General features: G+C 31.8%; 2 protein-coding genes across 6 annotated transcripts; one reads left to right on the top strand and one right to left on the bottom strand.

Moving 5' to 3' along the window:
- On the top strand, positions 577 to 3,829 carry LOC109348246 (probably inactive leucine-rich repeat receptor-like protein kinase At5g06940). The gene is made up of 2 exons (XM_019588570.1): positions 577 to 2,910; positions 3,101 to 3,829. Exons 1-2 carry the CDS (start codon positions 609 to 611, stop codon positions 3,454 to 3,456), a joined length of 2,658 nt encoding a protein of 885 aa, XP_019444115.1. The 5' UTR covers positions 577 to 608; the 3' UTR covers positions 3,457 to 3,829.
- On the bottom strand, positions 3,961 to 9,508 carry LOC109348248. Of its 5 annotated transcripts, none has more exons than XM_019588573.1 (8): positions 9,383 to 9,508; positions 7,155 to 8,475; positions 6,831 to 7,068; positions 6,000 to 6,209; positions 5,720 to 5,893; positions 5,012 to 5,197; positions 4,789 to 4,902; positions 3,961 to 4,540 (listed from the first exon to the last, which is right to left on the bottom strand). In XM_019588573.1, exons 2-8 carry the CDS (start codon positions 8,252 to 8,254, stop codon positions 4,202 to 4,204), a joined length of 2,361 nt encoding a protein of 786 aa, XP_019444118.1. In that variant the 5' UTR covers positions 8,255 to 8,475; positions 9,383 to 9,508; the 3' UTR covers positions 3,961 to 4,201. The 5 variants fall into 5 exon arrangements, with proteins under 5 accessions (XP_019444118.1, XP_019444120.1, XP_019444119.1 ...); XM_019588575.1 differs by lacking the exon at positions 9,383 to 9,508 and having other exon boundaries at positions 3,961 to 4,160; positions 4,200 to 4,540; positions 7,155 to 8,788; XM_019588574.1 differs by lacking the exon at positions 9,383 to 9,508 and having other exon boundaries at positions 3,961 to 4,150; positions 4,199 to 4,540; positions 7,155 to 8,788.

A 15,825-nucleotide genomic window follows, 5' to 3' on the forward strand; every position in this document is an offset into this window, starting at 1 on the left:
GTCAATGCCAAATTCAGTGTAGTTTTTGTACTAGTAAGGTGTTGAGAAAAACACAAAATTTCAGTATCTCATCAATCTGGCAATACTCCACAGTATCTTAAATATAGGATAATACCAGGGAAATATCACAAATATTTCTCATTTCATATGTTTTCCCTATTATAACATTTCTCAATTCATCTGTTCAATTTATTTCAGTGTTATTTTTTTCTCTCCACAATAATAAAAGTAAGGATACAGTTTATAGAGAAATAATAAATATTGCTTGGGAATAACAACTACATAAGCATAATTTCTTAAACACATTTATATAAGAAAGAACAGGATATTTTTCAAACAAACATGAAGATTGTAAACACAAAACAGAACAAATTCTTAATGCTATGCTATACTGACTTCATCCTCTTTATTTACATATACAAAAATTGCACTATTACTTAAGACTCTCAAACTATCTTGAATCTTTCTATTCAGTTTCTTTTTCATTCCACCAATTCACACTTCCTTGCTGCTGCTATATCTCCTACATGTTCATTTTGTTCTTTGATAAAAGCACTCAGTTAAACAAAGCAAACAAGGTTTTTTTGCAAACACACACTTAGCTTCTAATGGCTACTACATTCTGTATATACCTCATTTTCCTTCTCTCATTGACCTTCACAATCTTCAATCTCAGTTCATCTTCTTCACCATCACAAACTGATATTCTTCTCTCATTCAAAGCCTCAATCCAAGACTCTAACAATGCATTATCAACATGGTCAAATACTTCATCAAACCACTATTGTAACTGGAATGGAATCTCATGCTCAACTACAAAACCATTCTCAGTAACTTCTATTAGCCTTCAAAGTTTAAACCTTTCTGGTGATATATCATCTTCTATATGTGACTTAACAAAACTTTCTTACCTCAACCTTGCTGATAATAGTTTCAATGAACCTATTCCACTTCACCTTTCAAAGTGTAGTTTTTTGGAAACTTTGAATCTAAGTAACAATCTTATATGGGGTACTATCCCTTCTCAGATTTCTGAGTTTGGTTCTTTGAGAGTACTTGACTTAAGTAGAAACCATATTGAAGGAAACATCCCTGAAAGCTTTGGTACTTTGAAGAATCTTGAAGTCCTTAACATTGGAAGTAACTTGCTTTCAGGTAATGTACCTACTATTTTTGGAAACTTAACTAAGCTTGAAGTGCTTGATTTGTCTCAAAATCCTTACTTGGTGAGTGAGATTCCTGAGGATATTGGTGAACTTGGAAGGTTAAAGCAACTTTTGTTGCAAAGTTCTTCTTTTCAAGGTGAGATTCCAGGTTCATTGGTGGGTTTATATAGTTTGACTCATTTGGATCTCTCTGAGAATAATCTTACTGGTTTTGTTCCTAAGTCACTAGCTTATTCTCTTAAGAACCTAGTTTCCTTTGATGTTTCACAGAACAAGCTTTCAGGGCCATTTCCAAATGGCATTTGTAAAGGCCTTATTATAAATCTCAGCCTTCACACAAATATCTTCACAGGTTCATTACCAAACAGTACTATCAGTGAATGTATGAGTCTTGAGAGATTCCAAGTTCAGAACAATGGTTTCTATGGAGATTTTCCTATTGAGCTTTTTTCATTGCCTAAAATCAAGCTCATTAGAGCTGAAAACAATAGATTCTCTGGTCAAATACCTGAGTCAATATCAAAAGCTGTTTTGTTAGAGCAAGTTCAGCTTGACAATAACAGCTTTTCTGGTAAAATCCCTATAGGTCTTGGCTTTGTCAAGAGCTTATACAGATTCTCAGCTTCTCTCAATAATTTCTATGGTGAACTTCCTCCAAATTTCTGTGACTCACCAGTTATGAGCATAATGAACCTCTCTCACAATTCACTTTCTGGTCAAATTCCACAGCTGAAAAAATGCAGGAAACTAGTATCATTGTCTTTGGCTGATAATAGTATAATTGGAGAAATACCAACTTCACTTGCTGAGTTACCAGTGCTAACTTACCTTGATCTTTCAGATAACAATCTCACAGGTTCAATCCCTCAAAGGCTTCAAAACTTGAAACTTGCACTTTTCAATGTTTCATTCAATGAGCTTTCTGGTAAGGTACCATACTCCTTGATTTCAGGTCTACCTGCCTCATTTTTGGAGGGTAACCCTGGTCTTTGTGGTCCTGGCTTACCAAAATTATGTTCTGATGATGATATGCCAAGACATCATAATGGTGGTGTTACAACCTTAACATGTGTGTTGATCTCTTTTGCCTTTGTTGTTGGAACTGCTTTTGTTGTTGGTGGATTTGTATTGTATAGGAGATCTTGCAAGGGGAATGATAATGGAGTTGGTGTGTGGCGCTCGGTGTTCTTCTATCCTCTAAGAATTAGTGAGAATGATTTGCTTATAGGGATGAATGAGAAAAGCTCATTAGGGAAAGGTGGAGTTTTCGGTAAAGTTTATGTTGTGAGTTTGCCTAGTGGTGAACTAGTAGTTGTGAAGAAGTTAGTTAATTTTCGAAACCAGTCTTCGAAGAGTTTGAAAGCCGAGGTGAAGACTTTGGCAAAAATTAGGCATAAGAACATTGTTAAAATTCTGGGGTTCTGCCATTCTGATGAATCGGTTTTTCTCATTTACGAGTACTTGAATGAAGGAAGCTTAGGGGATTTGATTTCAAGTCAGAGTTTTCCGTTGCCGTGGGGAGTTAGATTGAGGATTGCTATTGGAGTTGCTCAAGGACTAGCTTATCTTCACAGGGATTATGTCCCACACTTGCTTCATAGAAATGTCAAGTCCAACAACATTCTGTTGGATGCAAACTTCGAGCCGAAACTCACTGATTTCGCTCTTGATAGAGTTTTGGGAGAAGCTGCTTTTCACTCAACTCTGGATTCTGAAGGAGCATCCTCATGTTACAATCCACCAGGTATGAGAAGTTATTGGAATCACATTTAAGAGATATAACATAACTAAAATTGCATTAGCCAATGGTATTCATAAAATTCCTTCTGATATAAATTGCCTTATGAATTCTGATTCTGGTGCATAAGACATATTCATAATTGTTAACCAATAAATATGAACATATAATAACTAATGCTATTGTTGCACTGCAGAATATGGTTACAGTAAGAAACCAACAGAACAATTGGATGTATACAGCTTTGGTGTTGTATTGCTAGAGCTAGTGAGTGGAAGGAAAGCAGAGGCAACAGAAGAAAGTGATGACTCCATTGACATAGTAAAATGGGTTAGAAGGAAAGTGAACCTTACTAATGGGGTGCAACAAGTTCTTGACCCTACAATATCACATACTTGTCACCAAGCAATGGTTGGAGCTCTAGATATAGCTCTTAGTTGCACTTCTGTGGTGCCTGAGAAAAGACCAACATTGGTAGAAGTTGTTAGAGGTCTTCAGTCCTTTGAGTCAAGGGCGCAGGATCTAAATGAAGAACACTCCATTCCTGTCTGAACTTCTAAGTTATAACTCAAAGTTTCTTATTTTTGTTGGGTCTTTGTATGTAAACTTTCAGATTTACATTTATATTATAATTATTTGTGATATAGGAATGGTTTGAGCATGACACATTATTTACCATAATTCTCTTATGGTGTTCTAGGCCCAAGGTCTATGTGGTTAAGGTCAATGCCAAATTCAGTGTAGTTTTTGTACTAGTAAGGTGTTGAGAAAAACACAAAATTTCAGTATCTCATCAATCTGGCAATACTCCACAGTATCTTAAATATAGGATAATACCAGGGAAATATCACAAATATTTCTCATTTCATATGTTTTCCCTATTATAACATTTCTCAATTCATCTGTTCAATTTATTTCAGTGTTATTTTTTTCTCTCCACAATAATAAAAGTAAGGATACAGTTTATAGAGAAATAATAAATATTGCTTGGGAATAACAACTACATAAGCATAATTTCTTAAACACATTTATATAAGAAAGAACAGGATATTTTTCAAACAAACATGAAGATTGTAAACACAAAACAGAACAAATTCTTAATGCTATGCTATACTGACTTCATCCTCTTTATTTACATATACAAAAATTGCACTATTACTTAAGACTCTCAAACTATCTTGAATCTTTCTATTCAGTTTCTTTTTCATTCCACCAATTCACACTTCCTTGCTGCTGCTATATCTCCTACATGTTCATTTTGTTCTTTGATAAAAGCACTCAGTTACACATGTGAAAGTTACAAGGTTCCCGTGGACCAAACTTCGCGTAGGAGATGATATCTAGCATTCGTGGTTGGGCGACTCCCTTGCTCTTTGTGATTACCAGTGACGGTTGGAGACAATGGCTGCTTATCAATGATGGAAGTAAATGGGGAATCAAGTTCCTCCAGTTCTTCATCACTGGTATATCCTCTCCTCTGAATAGCTGATACATTCCTCTCCAGGTGAGACCTTCCTCCAGCCTCTGCAACTTTCTCTGCCACGTTAGCCGTGGAGGGAGGCCTATATACAACCGAAGCAGCTGTATATGGAAAGGTTCTTCCGGATTCTGATGACAATCTTTGCTCCACAAAAGTCTAAAGGTGAAGTAGTAGAATTCAATAAGCTAGTTTTTTCTTTAATAATAGAGGATAAGATAGTTACTTTGATCTTATGGTAGAATGAAAAAAGGATACAAAATATGCAAATGAAATTTACATTGCATGAAAGGCATTGTCAATTTCAGAATTTGAATAATTTATATCCTCTCCCCTTGTTCCACAAATTTTGATGTTTCACTCAATTGTTTTAAACAGCTTAAACATGAAAGAGATGCGGATCATACCTCTGCGTTCAGGGCCTCCAAGACAGTTCCTGGAACAGCATCGGGACAGAACTCATCTGGAGTGAAGTTGCAAAGGACACGTATAATCAATGAAAGACTGATGGATGGACACACCTGATGCGACAACAAAGGTAATGGAATCAACGCAAAGTCAAAGTAACATAAAGAGAAAGGGTAAGCGAAATGCTATAGAAGAAAACAGTATTTAATTCTTGAAATCAACCTCATGTCTGATTTGTCCATCCATAAGCATATCTTTTGGAAGCATTAAAAGGTCACTCAAGTCGTTAAGAAGAACAAAAGATTTAGGTTCACTATCACCATTCTCATTGTTTTCCTGATTTTCTTGCAAGCAATCTTCGACATCCATGCCAAACATGTCAGTAAGCCATCTAGACCACGTGCCAACCTGCATACAAAGTCGCTCTTCCATAAGCCAAAACAAAGTAACCATGCTTTTTTAGAATATAAGGGGCATTCAATTACACGACAGATTCGATAAACAATAACCATGCACCCTGGAAGAAATCATAAAACCTAACTAGATAATGCTATTCAGGCAGTTGAACAGCTAAAACCAAAACATAACTCATGATATATAAATTTCTCCATATTTACTACATATGTTCTGCAGAAGTCCATGTCAGAAACTCATAATTTTGAATTACTGTGTAATTAATGGTTAACCGCTCAGAGTAATGTAACACTCTCTCTTCAATATCTATAAGCTTTAGTTTCAATCAAAGCAGGTTGTCCAAGTCATACAACGTAAATAGGCAAAGCACACAAAATTGCTTTACTGTTTTCGTAATTTTGTTCACAAATTTTATCAACAACCATCAAGAAACTGGAGTTATTCAAGAGGAATGTTCACTAAAGCAAGATTGAACTTGTAGGGGCTGCTTGAACCCCAGGAGGAAAAAATACATACGGAATTTTTTAGCTGTGCACCAGACCCAAAGCTTAAATCTCCTGCTGGAATTGGCAAAACCTTTGAATCCACAATAGGATCTGATATAGGATCAGTTGGGATCTCGAGAGCTGACTCCCGAAGAATAGCATTGAACATGGCCACATCTAGCCTAGCTATGCACTGTTCCATGACCTGTTGAAAGAATTTAAATCTAATCAATCCTTAGCACAAAGGAAAGGAAAATAAATAAAATCATCTTCAAGAAAGGAAGGTGGGTCAGTGATAATTTAAAGCACACCATTCTAGCCAACACAGGCAAACAACCACAGTCATGGCCTCCGGCACGAACAGGACAGAGTCGTTGAAAAGCATCTTGGAAAGCATTTCTCCAGAGATTGATGGAAAAGTTTCCTTGCTTCTGATCACCAAGAGAAGGTCCCAGCAGCCTCCCAAGGGATTTGTTTGAAGAGGAGTCCCCAGTAGGAGACTGCATATAAGGAGTCAAAGCCTGAAAAATAACATGCTTCTCAACTTATCACAAATGCTTTAAAATTGATGAGATCACAGATCAACAACAAGGCAAGAGCATTCTTGAATAGACGAATAACTTTTATTTTAATGAACTTAAAGAAAATATATCAAACTTTTAATAGTATTTACTAATGAGTAAGGACTATGAAGTAAACACAGGTATGTTAAAAAAGTTTACAGAACTGAGTCACGAGACTATCCCAAATCATAATAGCTAATATAGTTCACTGGATATGCATGATATTCTCGGTATGTGCACTTCTGCACCCATTCGAGCACATGTCAAGAAACTTTGAAATTTTGAATTATTCTACTTTTTTCACAGGAGCTTGAATATGAATATCAATCGAGTTCTATGATTAATTTCTTATCATAAATCATTTGTTGTCCATAACAGCACAAAAACACTATCTAGTGTTTATAGATAAGCTGGAACTTCAACAAATTAGCTTTCAATACCAATGAAACAATCTCTTAGTTGGCAATAAGTAAAAATGGTTACTTAAGTAGGAATGGGTATTTTCGTAGATCAGTGAATGCATCAATATCTTAATTATAAGCATCAATTATATAACTCAACAAGAAACACCATTTATACCTGCCACCACACAGACTCCACTATCCGAGAAAAGATCCATGATTCTACACTTTCTAATGCAGATGTAAAGGTTCTTGTATCTTGCCAATCTTCAACATGCTGCATAAAACCATTTCCTCGTTTACCATTGGGGGTACCTTTCCATTTCGGTGAGGTAGACTTCTCATCGTTTCTCTTATGAAATGATTGTGAAACTATCTCTCTCAGCACAATGGTATTGGACAACCAGAAAGTTAACCTAAAACACAGATCAAAATTAGAATACTTATTGTTCATGATCAAAATCTGTAAATCACAAAACTTAGATAAAGCACATGCACATACCTTGAAACATCATTGCCACAAGACTTAGCAACCAAAACAAGACCAGAAACAGTATTCTTGGCAATCGTTGCTCGCCTGTCTTGGGTCCAAAGCTTACAAGCATGTATATAGAGCCTAGAAAGGCGCCGAGCAGGTGTGTGCACCTTGTGTGCTGAGCTTCCATGCTCTGGTACAATAGAATAAAGCGACACTTCGAGAGCAGCAACTTCTCTCAATTCCTCTTCTAGCTTTTCAATTCGTGATTCCATTTCTTCAATTTTTGATTCTACGCCTGCCTTGTCCTCATGTTCACCATTTTCTTCAACAATAACTGTTTCATGACTCTCATCATCACTCCCGAAACTCTCAGCACCATTAGAAGATCCTTCCAGGATTTCGATTTCCTTGACCTCTGGAACAGGTTTTTCGTCAACTCCATCAGATGATTCAGATGAAACTTTTACAGGAACTTTCACAGCCTTAGAATTGGTCAAGGAAGTATTTTTGCTGGTAGCTCTAGCAGGCCCTTTACTTGAGTTCATAGGTTTCTTTGGACTGTTATTTGGTACCTTCTGTTGCAACTTATTTGTTTTTCTATCAGATCTCTCCCTTGATCCACGATTACCTTCTGAAGGATTCACTTTAACCTTACTTTTAGGACCCTTTGAAGCTTTTTCTATTTTGTCATCCTCATTTGTGGCAGAATCAGCTCGGGATGATACCGAATCCTTCGCTGTGTCAGTATCGGAAACTACTCCATTCCCTTCTTTTTGCTCCTTCTCCAAATCACTGGAATAGTCATCGAGTACTCCATTTTTGTTTTCATTAGCAACCATGTCATTAACTTTCATCTGGAGAAGTGCCTCCTCAGACCTGTTGGCATCATCCAGATAATGTATAACCACATTTTCATAAGTTTCTGAATTCGCTGAGGCAGTGATTGACTCGCTTATAAACTTATTTGAAGTTGGTCTAGTCTCGGGTGTCTTAGATTCAGTTCCTTTTTCATTCAATATTTTTGATGAATTATCTTGCTGCAATTTATTCTCTCTCCTTTCTGTTCTTCTTGAACTCTTTGCCTGACTATCCCTTGAAACTTTTCTCTTCTCAATTTCTTTCATGCTCTCAAATATCAATCAAATGAAGAAGCTTGGCAGTGAAAAATGATAGCAGTAACTAACCTTAGTGAGATCCGCAAGCGCAAGGTAGTTCTCGATTCCTAAATTCCGCAGCAAGTAACAATACCTACTCCCCTGAATAGTGCTTCCACCCCCCCGAAAAGCACGTCAAGGGCTTCTTGTGGGGATGTTTCTTTTGAGACTCAAATACAACTGTGGTCTACCTGCAAAAGTATATATAAAATAAGTGGCTAAATTCTCAAAGAAGGAAAAATAAAGACAGAATAATTGGCAAAAATCACAAAAGAATGGAATCTAATAAAGTGATAGAAAGTGAATTCATTTGAACCATTCATCACAATGAGCATAAAAACATGTAGTCCATCTAAATGTACCAGCAGAAACATTACAAGTCCAAAGTGTAAACACAATAAAAATGACAAATGTAGAAATTACAAAACTAGTAGTACTTGAAGGGGCACCAGATTGAACAATTTCACAAAATAAATCAAGATCTAACACAGAAAGTAATCAATGATGAAGAAATCTGAGCTACTATTTGATACCCACTTTTGATCTTTGTACACACTAGTAAAATTGAATTTAAGTTTAGTTACTAAAATTGAGCAAACATATAAAGTTTTAGTCTTTGTACCAAGTTGAATGAATTAGAATAGAATGACAAAGACATAGTGACACCATTGAAATAATGACAACATAGTAAAAGAATAACAACTAAGTAGAAAAGATGTTTATCACTAACATGACTAAAAATGTTGTCTTTTTGTTATTTTTAATAACAATTAACTTTGTCTAACCCAAACCATTATAGAAAAGGTAGATTAGGGTTCATTGTCATTAATTATTAATATTAAATAGTAACAAACAAGTCTTTGGGTTATGAAATGCTGCATTTCCTTAATTTATACACAAAAACAACGCATGCAGCAACAACAATGAAGAGAAAAACCCAGATTCAAAAATCAATACAATGAATTGCAAAGGTTTCAAAATCCTCATTCCTCATTCATATTAAAAAAGAAAACATTGTAAATGAAAATAACTGCAAAACAGAAGAACAGATCCAAAAATGAACGAGCAATAAGACAAAATAGAAAGTAGTAAACGAACAAGATTAGTGGAATATTGAAAGCAGAGTGATGAAAGAATCCAAATTTGGGTGAGAGAGATATAGAAGAAGAAGAATGAAGAAGCATAGCAGAGAAGTGAAGTTAAAAGCTTTAACTGTAATAATGAACAGAGAAAGAGAGGGAACAGTTAAAAACAACGTGTGTTAACATTATAAATAAAATTTAAAATATATAAGGAATTTTTTAGAAATGACAATAATTAATAAAGTGAAATTAATTAAATTTAACCAAACATAATTATTTTAAGAGTAAACATAGTTATATATGATTAAAGAAATCTACACAGTTACTATATCATTCACTATTTATTTTATTTGGATTACATTTTTTTAAAGAATCAATTAAACAATATATTAACATTGTATAAAACTCGTACACTTTTTTTTTTTAGCATTGGAAGTTGGAACTGAGAAGAGAAGACGGGTTGAGAGAAGGATTGTTGAAGTGAGTGGTACGCAAAGATGATAGTGATTTCAGAATGCAGTTCTGGGAACGTGGGAGTCACATTTTAAAACGGAACTGGTAAGTGGGTAACCGGGAAATGGGTGTCGGTGCCAGGACCTCACCGGATATCACCGGTCAACCTCTTCCTCAACTACATGCATCATATCGTGGTATACAAGAATACTCATCCATCATTAGTTAATAGCTTATAGGTAGGATAACATCATCATACCTCTCTACATATTAATAAATGTGAAAAATATGTATGCATTCACGGTTTATAAGCTCTATACATATATTACTATAATTCATATTTAATTATTGTTGATTTTTTTTAAAAGCAATCCAAATGAATAATATATGATATAATGTCTACGTATAAATTTTTATATTAATAATATATATATTTTATACTCTTGATAAATTTACTTCTCAATTAAAAACTATGATATAATTTTTTATTTCTTATTATATGATTTATCACATATATGTCATTATTTAAGTAATAATTATTTATATATTGATTATTTTAAAGTATATTATATAAATATGAAATTTTACTTAAAACTTTATTGGGCAATGACAATACCCATTATTCACATGGATATTCAAAAATAGGTGTAAATATTTATATGGATATACTAAAAAATAGGTGATAAGCTTAACTTTAGGTCACTCACTTATTTATTATGTTTGTATATATCACTATTTAATTAGGAAAAAGTTTATAAAAATACCTTAAAATTTTGTGTCTTTTACAAAATAGTACAATGAACTATTTTTCTTCATAATTATTCCTTAAACTTTAACTATTAACAAATTTGTTCATTGCGTAAATATAATATTAAATTCCTTATAAATAAAAAGTCTCCTTGTTTTTCTGAATATAAGCCAGGTTGTAGGATGTTTATTTTTGTAAGTTTATCCGTGATGGTGTGGAGGTATTAAATTACTTAAGATTTTGGTTTATGTTAGAAACTTGTGTAATTCAAATTTTTATTCATTCACTTCTACTTTTGTTATTGTACACATTCATTCATACCCCATAAAACCACCAAAGCACTGCAGCAATGGCTATAATCCCCTAAAACAATGGGGCCAAAAATGTTACTAATAGTTTTAATACAAAAATAAAATAAAAGTTACCAGTTAATGTGTGATTATTAGACTACTAGTGCTAATCTTTATATGGTATATTGTTTGTTAAGTAACTTAACAATATATTTATATAAGGATCTATTTTATAAACTAATAAAGTTTAAGGAGTAACCATGAAAAAAAATAGTTCATGATACCTATTTAAAAAAGACAAAAAGTTTATGAGGATTTTATGTACTTTTCTCATTCAATTATGTATAAAGTAATAACATCTTTTCATCAAAAATATTATTGTTTCTCTAATTTTTTCTTCATATATATGATTAACAATATATATACACATATTATTTCATATATCAAATTACATATTTATAATAATAAATAAATTAATAATATATTATCTGAAATATTTATGCATTACATTTAATATAGGTTCAGATTTAAATGTTAATCCAATTGATATTTAGATTTAAATTAACTTTAAATTTATAGTCAAATTCAAGTTCAAAAAATATTCCGAGTACGAATATCCCTACTTAAATTGTCAACTTTTTTTTCACCATTCATTGCGTGTAATGTGATCTTTGTAGTTAAAGGCCTATTATGTCCGGATATTATCATATTCCATTTACTTTAAACATTCTCAACATTTTTATATTTTTCATTAATTGTTTCTCTTCAGTTACACACTAGACTTATCTAAAAACACATGCAATTATTTTAATTTATAGTTTAATTTAAATAATTTATACATGACAAATCTTGTTCTACAATATAACAATATTCAAAGTAGTTGTTATTACCTCATGACTCAATAGCTAAGTCTGATATGAGATTAGAATATTAACATTAAGTTAAAACTCTGTGGGACAGTATGACCTACATTCCCTTCAAGTGGATCTACCTCTCAATAGAAAGAATTTTTATAACTTATGGTTTTGCCCAAGCATTAAAATTTATTTGTAACTCATTTATTGATTAAGGTTGATGCATACAGATTCAAAGATCATTAAAAAAATCTATAGTTTGACTAAAATGCTCATTTATATTTTCTAAAAGAGAGAAAAAATAAAACTAATTGATGATGGATATAATTATTTTAAAATGATAGAATTGGAAAACTGTGATGAAACTTAAAAATTGCTAAACAACAAAAAGTTCTAAACAAATTAAATTACCCAAAACATAAAGAATAGATGAAGTATTTTGTTTTACAATTAGTGTTTTATAATTTTAAAATACCCAAAACTAATTGATCGTGTAATGTCCTATTGGTTCCCAAGATCGATGATTCGATTCTTGAGAGTAACATTTGTTGGGAGGGACATCCACGAACTCTGAAAAAAGATTGGTTTCTTATCAAAAAGTGAAGAGATATCATTGACAATGTATAATTATTATAAGAGTACAATTGACAAATAATAATTAATACTATCTTGACATTCTAAAATAAAATACTAATACAAAATTCTGAAAAATCATAAATTTAATAAGTGGAGTAATAATAAAGAAACAATAGTATTTTGGACATTTTTATAAAATATAAATGTTTTATATATTATCATAATTACATATTAATTTTTTTTTGCAATAATCGTAAAAGACAAATAGAAAAAAATGAAAGAAGCATATATAAAACAAAATTCATGGACAAATACCAAAACAAAAAGCCACACCGACAACATCTTTCTCTTTCTCCCTCCATTCTTTGACTTTCATAATTTCAGATTTTTATTTTGTTTCAGAAACTTTATAATTTTAGATTTTTAAGGCTCTTTTGGAAGAAAAAAATGCAGTTTTATATAGTCCTTAAATTGTTATACTTTCATATTTTATTTACTATAAAGTAATTAAAGAGTTAAATTTTTACAATTTTCAAGAGAATAATATAGATACTATGAAATCATGTAAAATAACAAAAAATAATATATTTGTTAATGTGTGTATAATATCTAAAGTTACAAAAGATAAAATAAAAATAAAATAAAAAAGAGGTAGGGTGCACCTTTCCTTACACCCTTAGGCGCATACCATAATATTCCCTATCCACCACCTAAAGTACACAAATAAGAACAAGAATACAAATTTGAAGGGCTTTCTGACAATATTTGTATTCTTCGAAAACTCCAAAATTTGCTTATGATTTTTCTTCTGGAGACAATAATTTTATATATTACACTATTTGTATAAAAATTTATAAACAATCAATTCATTATCTATCATTTATTTGAAATAATTTTTTAAAGAATCAATAATAATTAAATACGAATTATTAAAAATATAATAATAATATATAAAACTCATATATCGTTGATGCATATATTTTTTTCTCATTAAAAAAACAAAACAATATCATATTTTATTATGAAGAGTGGGAAGTGTCATAATTAAGAAAAACAAGTACACAGTACATGCGTACAGGGTCCCATTGTTAGTAGAAGTAGTTATTCAAGTATTCAATAACCAACAACCTGCTGAAGTAACTTTTAAATATAAATTTGGTTCCATTTATATATATTTATTGAAATGTGGAAATATTGAAATACTTGTATCATATCTATTTGTGTGATATATATTTATCTTATAAGTAATTATTATTTTTAATTTCTGAACCGAATCTCTATAAAAAATAATATGAATATTAATAAGTACCTTGCGAATAGTTTTAAGCTATGAAGCACGGATTCGTCAAATACCCTCGCGTGTCGTTGTCCGACACGTATCCAACGCGGATACGCTCAGATTCACGAAGGATACGTGTCCATAAAGTATCTAAAAATAAAAAAATAAATATCAAGACACGTATCGGATTCGTTTTCAATAAAATATAGGATATATAGATTCGTTTTCAATAAAATATAGGATATATAGTTTTATTTTTATGATAAGATAGATTTGTTTTCAATAAACACTCACTTATTTAAAGGTCACATCGTACCAACTTACCATCACACCACATTGACCCTCGAATAGCTGGTACTTTCCGATCCATAACATCGCCAACCGGTGCTTAGTGTTACTGCCTCTACCGTCATAGGTATGTTGTGAAGAGGAGACAGAAAAATGCCCTACTTCTTAGTTTCTTTTCGCTTAGTATATTTATAAAGAGAAGAGGATGTGTGAGTATTAATAGAGAAGATAAATAAAAGGTTTACCTTTATTTCTTAACTGAGAAGAGAGAAAGAGGGTAGGAGATAATATTTTGATTTACACTTATAATTTTATCATATTTTATGTATTTTTTATTAATTTATACGCGTATCCCTGAACGTATCATATCCTACATTTTAGAAAAAATACGTGTCGATGTATCGAATACATATCGTATCTGATACACGTATCCGTATATGTGCTTCATAGGTTTTAAGGAAGTAATAAAGAAAATTTGTTTTGGAAGATGATTTTTAATATATCAAGAAATGTTGGTTTCAATACTAATTTTTTAAAATTTCTTAAACAATGTCATCATGACTTGTTAACACAACCCTAAAATTAAATATGCTTAAATATTTTTGTCCCTGAATAGTTAATTGACTTTTGATTTTAATTACTATTTTTAATAAATATAGACTAAAATCAAATTTTATAATATTTAATGACTAAAACTGATCCCAAAAAAATTAGAAACTAAAATTAAAATTCAATCAAGTCCAGAAGTGAAGAATGAAATGAGGGACAAGTTTGTAACATCAGATGCTGCTTGGTCATGACATTTTTGTCTTATTGGTAGAATGCTGTTTTCTGGATTATAAGATTATTATTAGTTACAACTTATTTAAACAAAAATGGTGTCATGATTCCAAAAAAAATGGATTAGTTAAATATCCATGTTAAACAAATCTTTTGCTCAGTAATCACCCTCTACTCCCATGTCTCTAACTTCTAAGTATATATATATTTGGTTAGAAAAGGAACTTAAAAGAAAAGAACAAAGAAAAACAATAACCAGAAGAGACAACGATTAGTAATAGAATACATCTATAATTTTCACTCTTGCGACTCCTATCTACATTAATCTTTATGAAACCATTAGAGGGATCCAAAAAACTATATTGTTTACCAAATTTCACACTAAAAACTTCCAAGTATATATTGATAATACTACTCCCTCATTCTAAAAATATATATAAGAGAACATGCTTATAATTTATTAACAAATAAAACAATAATCAAACAGTAATTTAACGCATTGCCCAATCACAATTTCTAATATACAATTTCCAAATATGTTTATCTATTAGTGTGTCTTTTGATTTGAGATGATATTTTAAGGGGTGTAATTAATGATTATTATGCAATACTCCATCAAATTTGGACCTTGTTTGTAAGGGAAATTGCTCTAATTAATTGGACGTTGCCCATGGGATTTTTGGTTTTATTATATACCTACAAGGACAAACTTATATGTGTTCCCCATGGGTAGAAATATCTTGTTCCACAGTTTATGTCACTTCACGTACTATGGACTTGTGATTGATCAGAAAAAATATATTTAAGTTAAAATTTGATTATTAAATATTTTTCTGACCAATGACAAGCTTATGACACAAACTATGAGACACTAGATGTGCTCCAGTTCCCCATGAGACGTTATAAGTAATGATTGTGTCTAACTTTCCTTCATTATGCTTAGAGCCTCGGACAGCATTAAGCACAATAATAATAATAATAATAATAAAACATATTTTAGCTCCAAGTCACCACATTTGTTATTTGTTTTTTTTCTTAAACTCAATTTCCAATTAAGGCAGAAATTTTGGTGGACCTAAGCTAGATCTAATATGAAGCTAAGAGATAACATATAATTGAATAAAAACCAGAAATTGTAACTATTTTGGGTTATACGAGCTACTAATCAATTAACAAGACTATGGATTCGTT

This window comes from Lupinus angustifolius, chromosome LG05 (assembly GCF_001865875.1).
Source record: "Lupinus angustifolius cultivar Tanjil chromosome LG05, LupAngTanjil_v1.0, whole genome shotgun sequence".
NCBI lineage: Eukaryota > Viridiplantae > Streptophyta > Magnoliopsida > Fabales > Fabaceae > Lupinus > Lupinus angustifolius.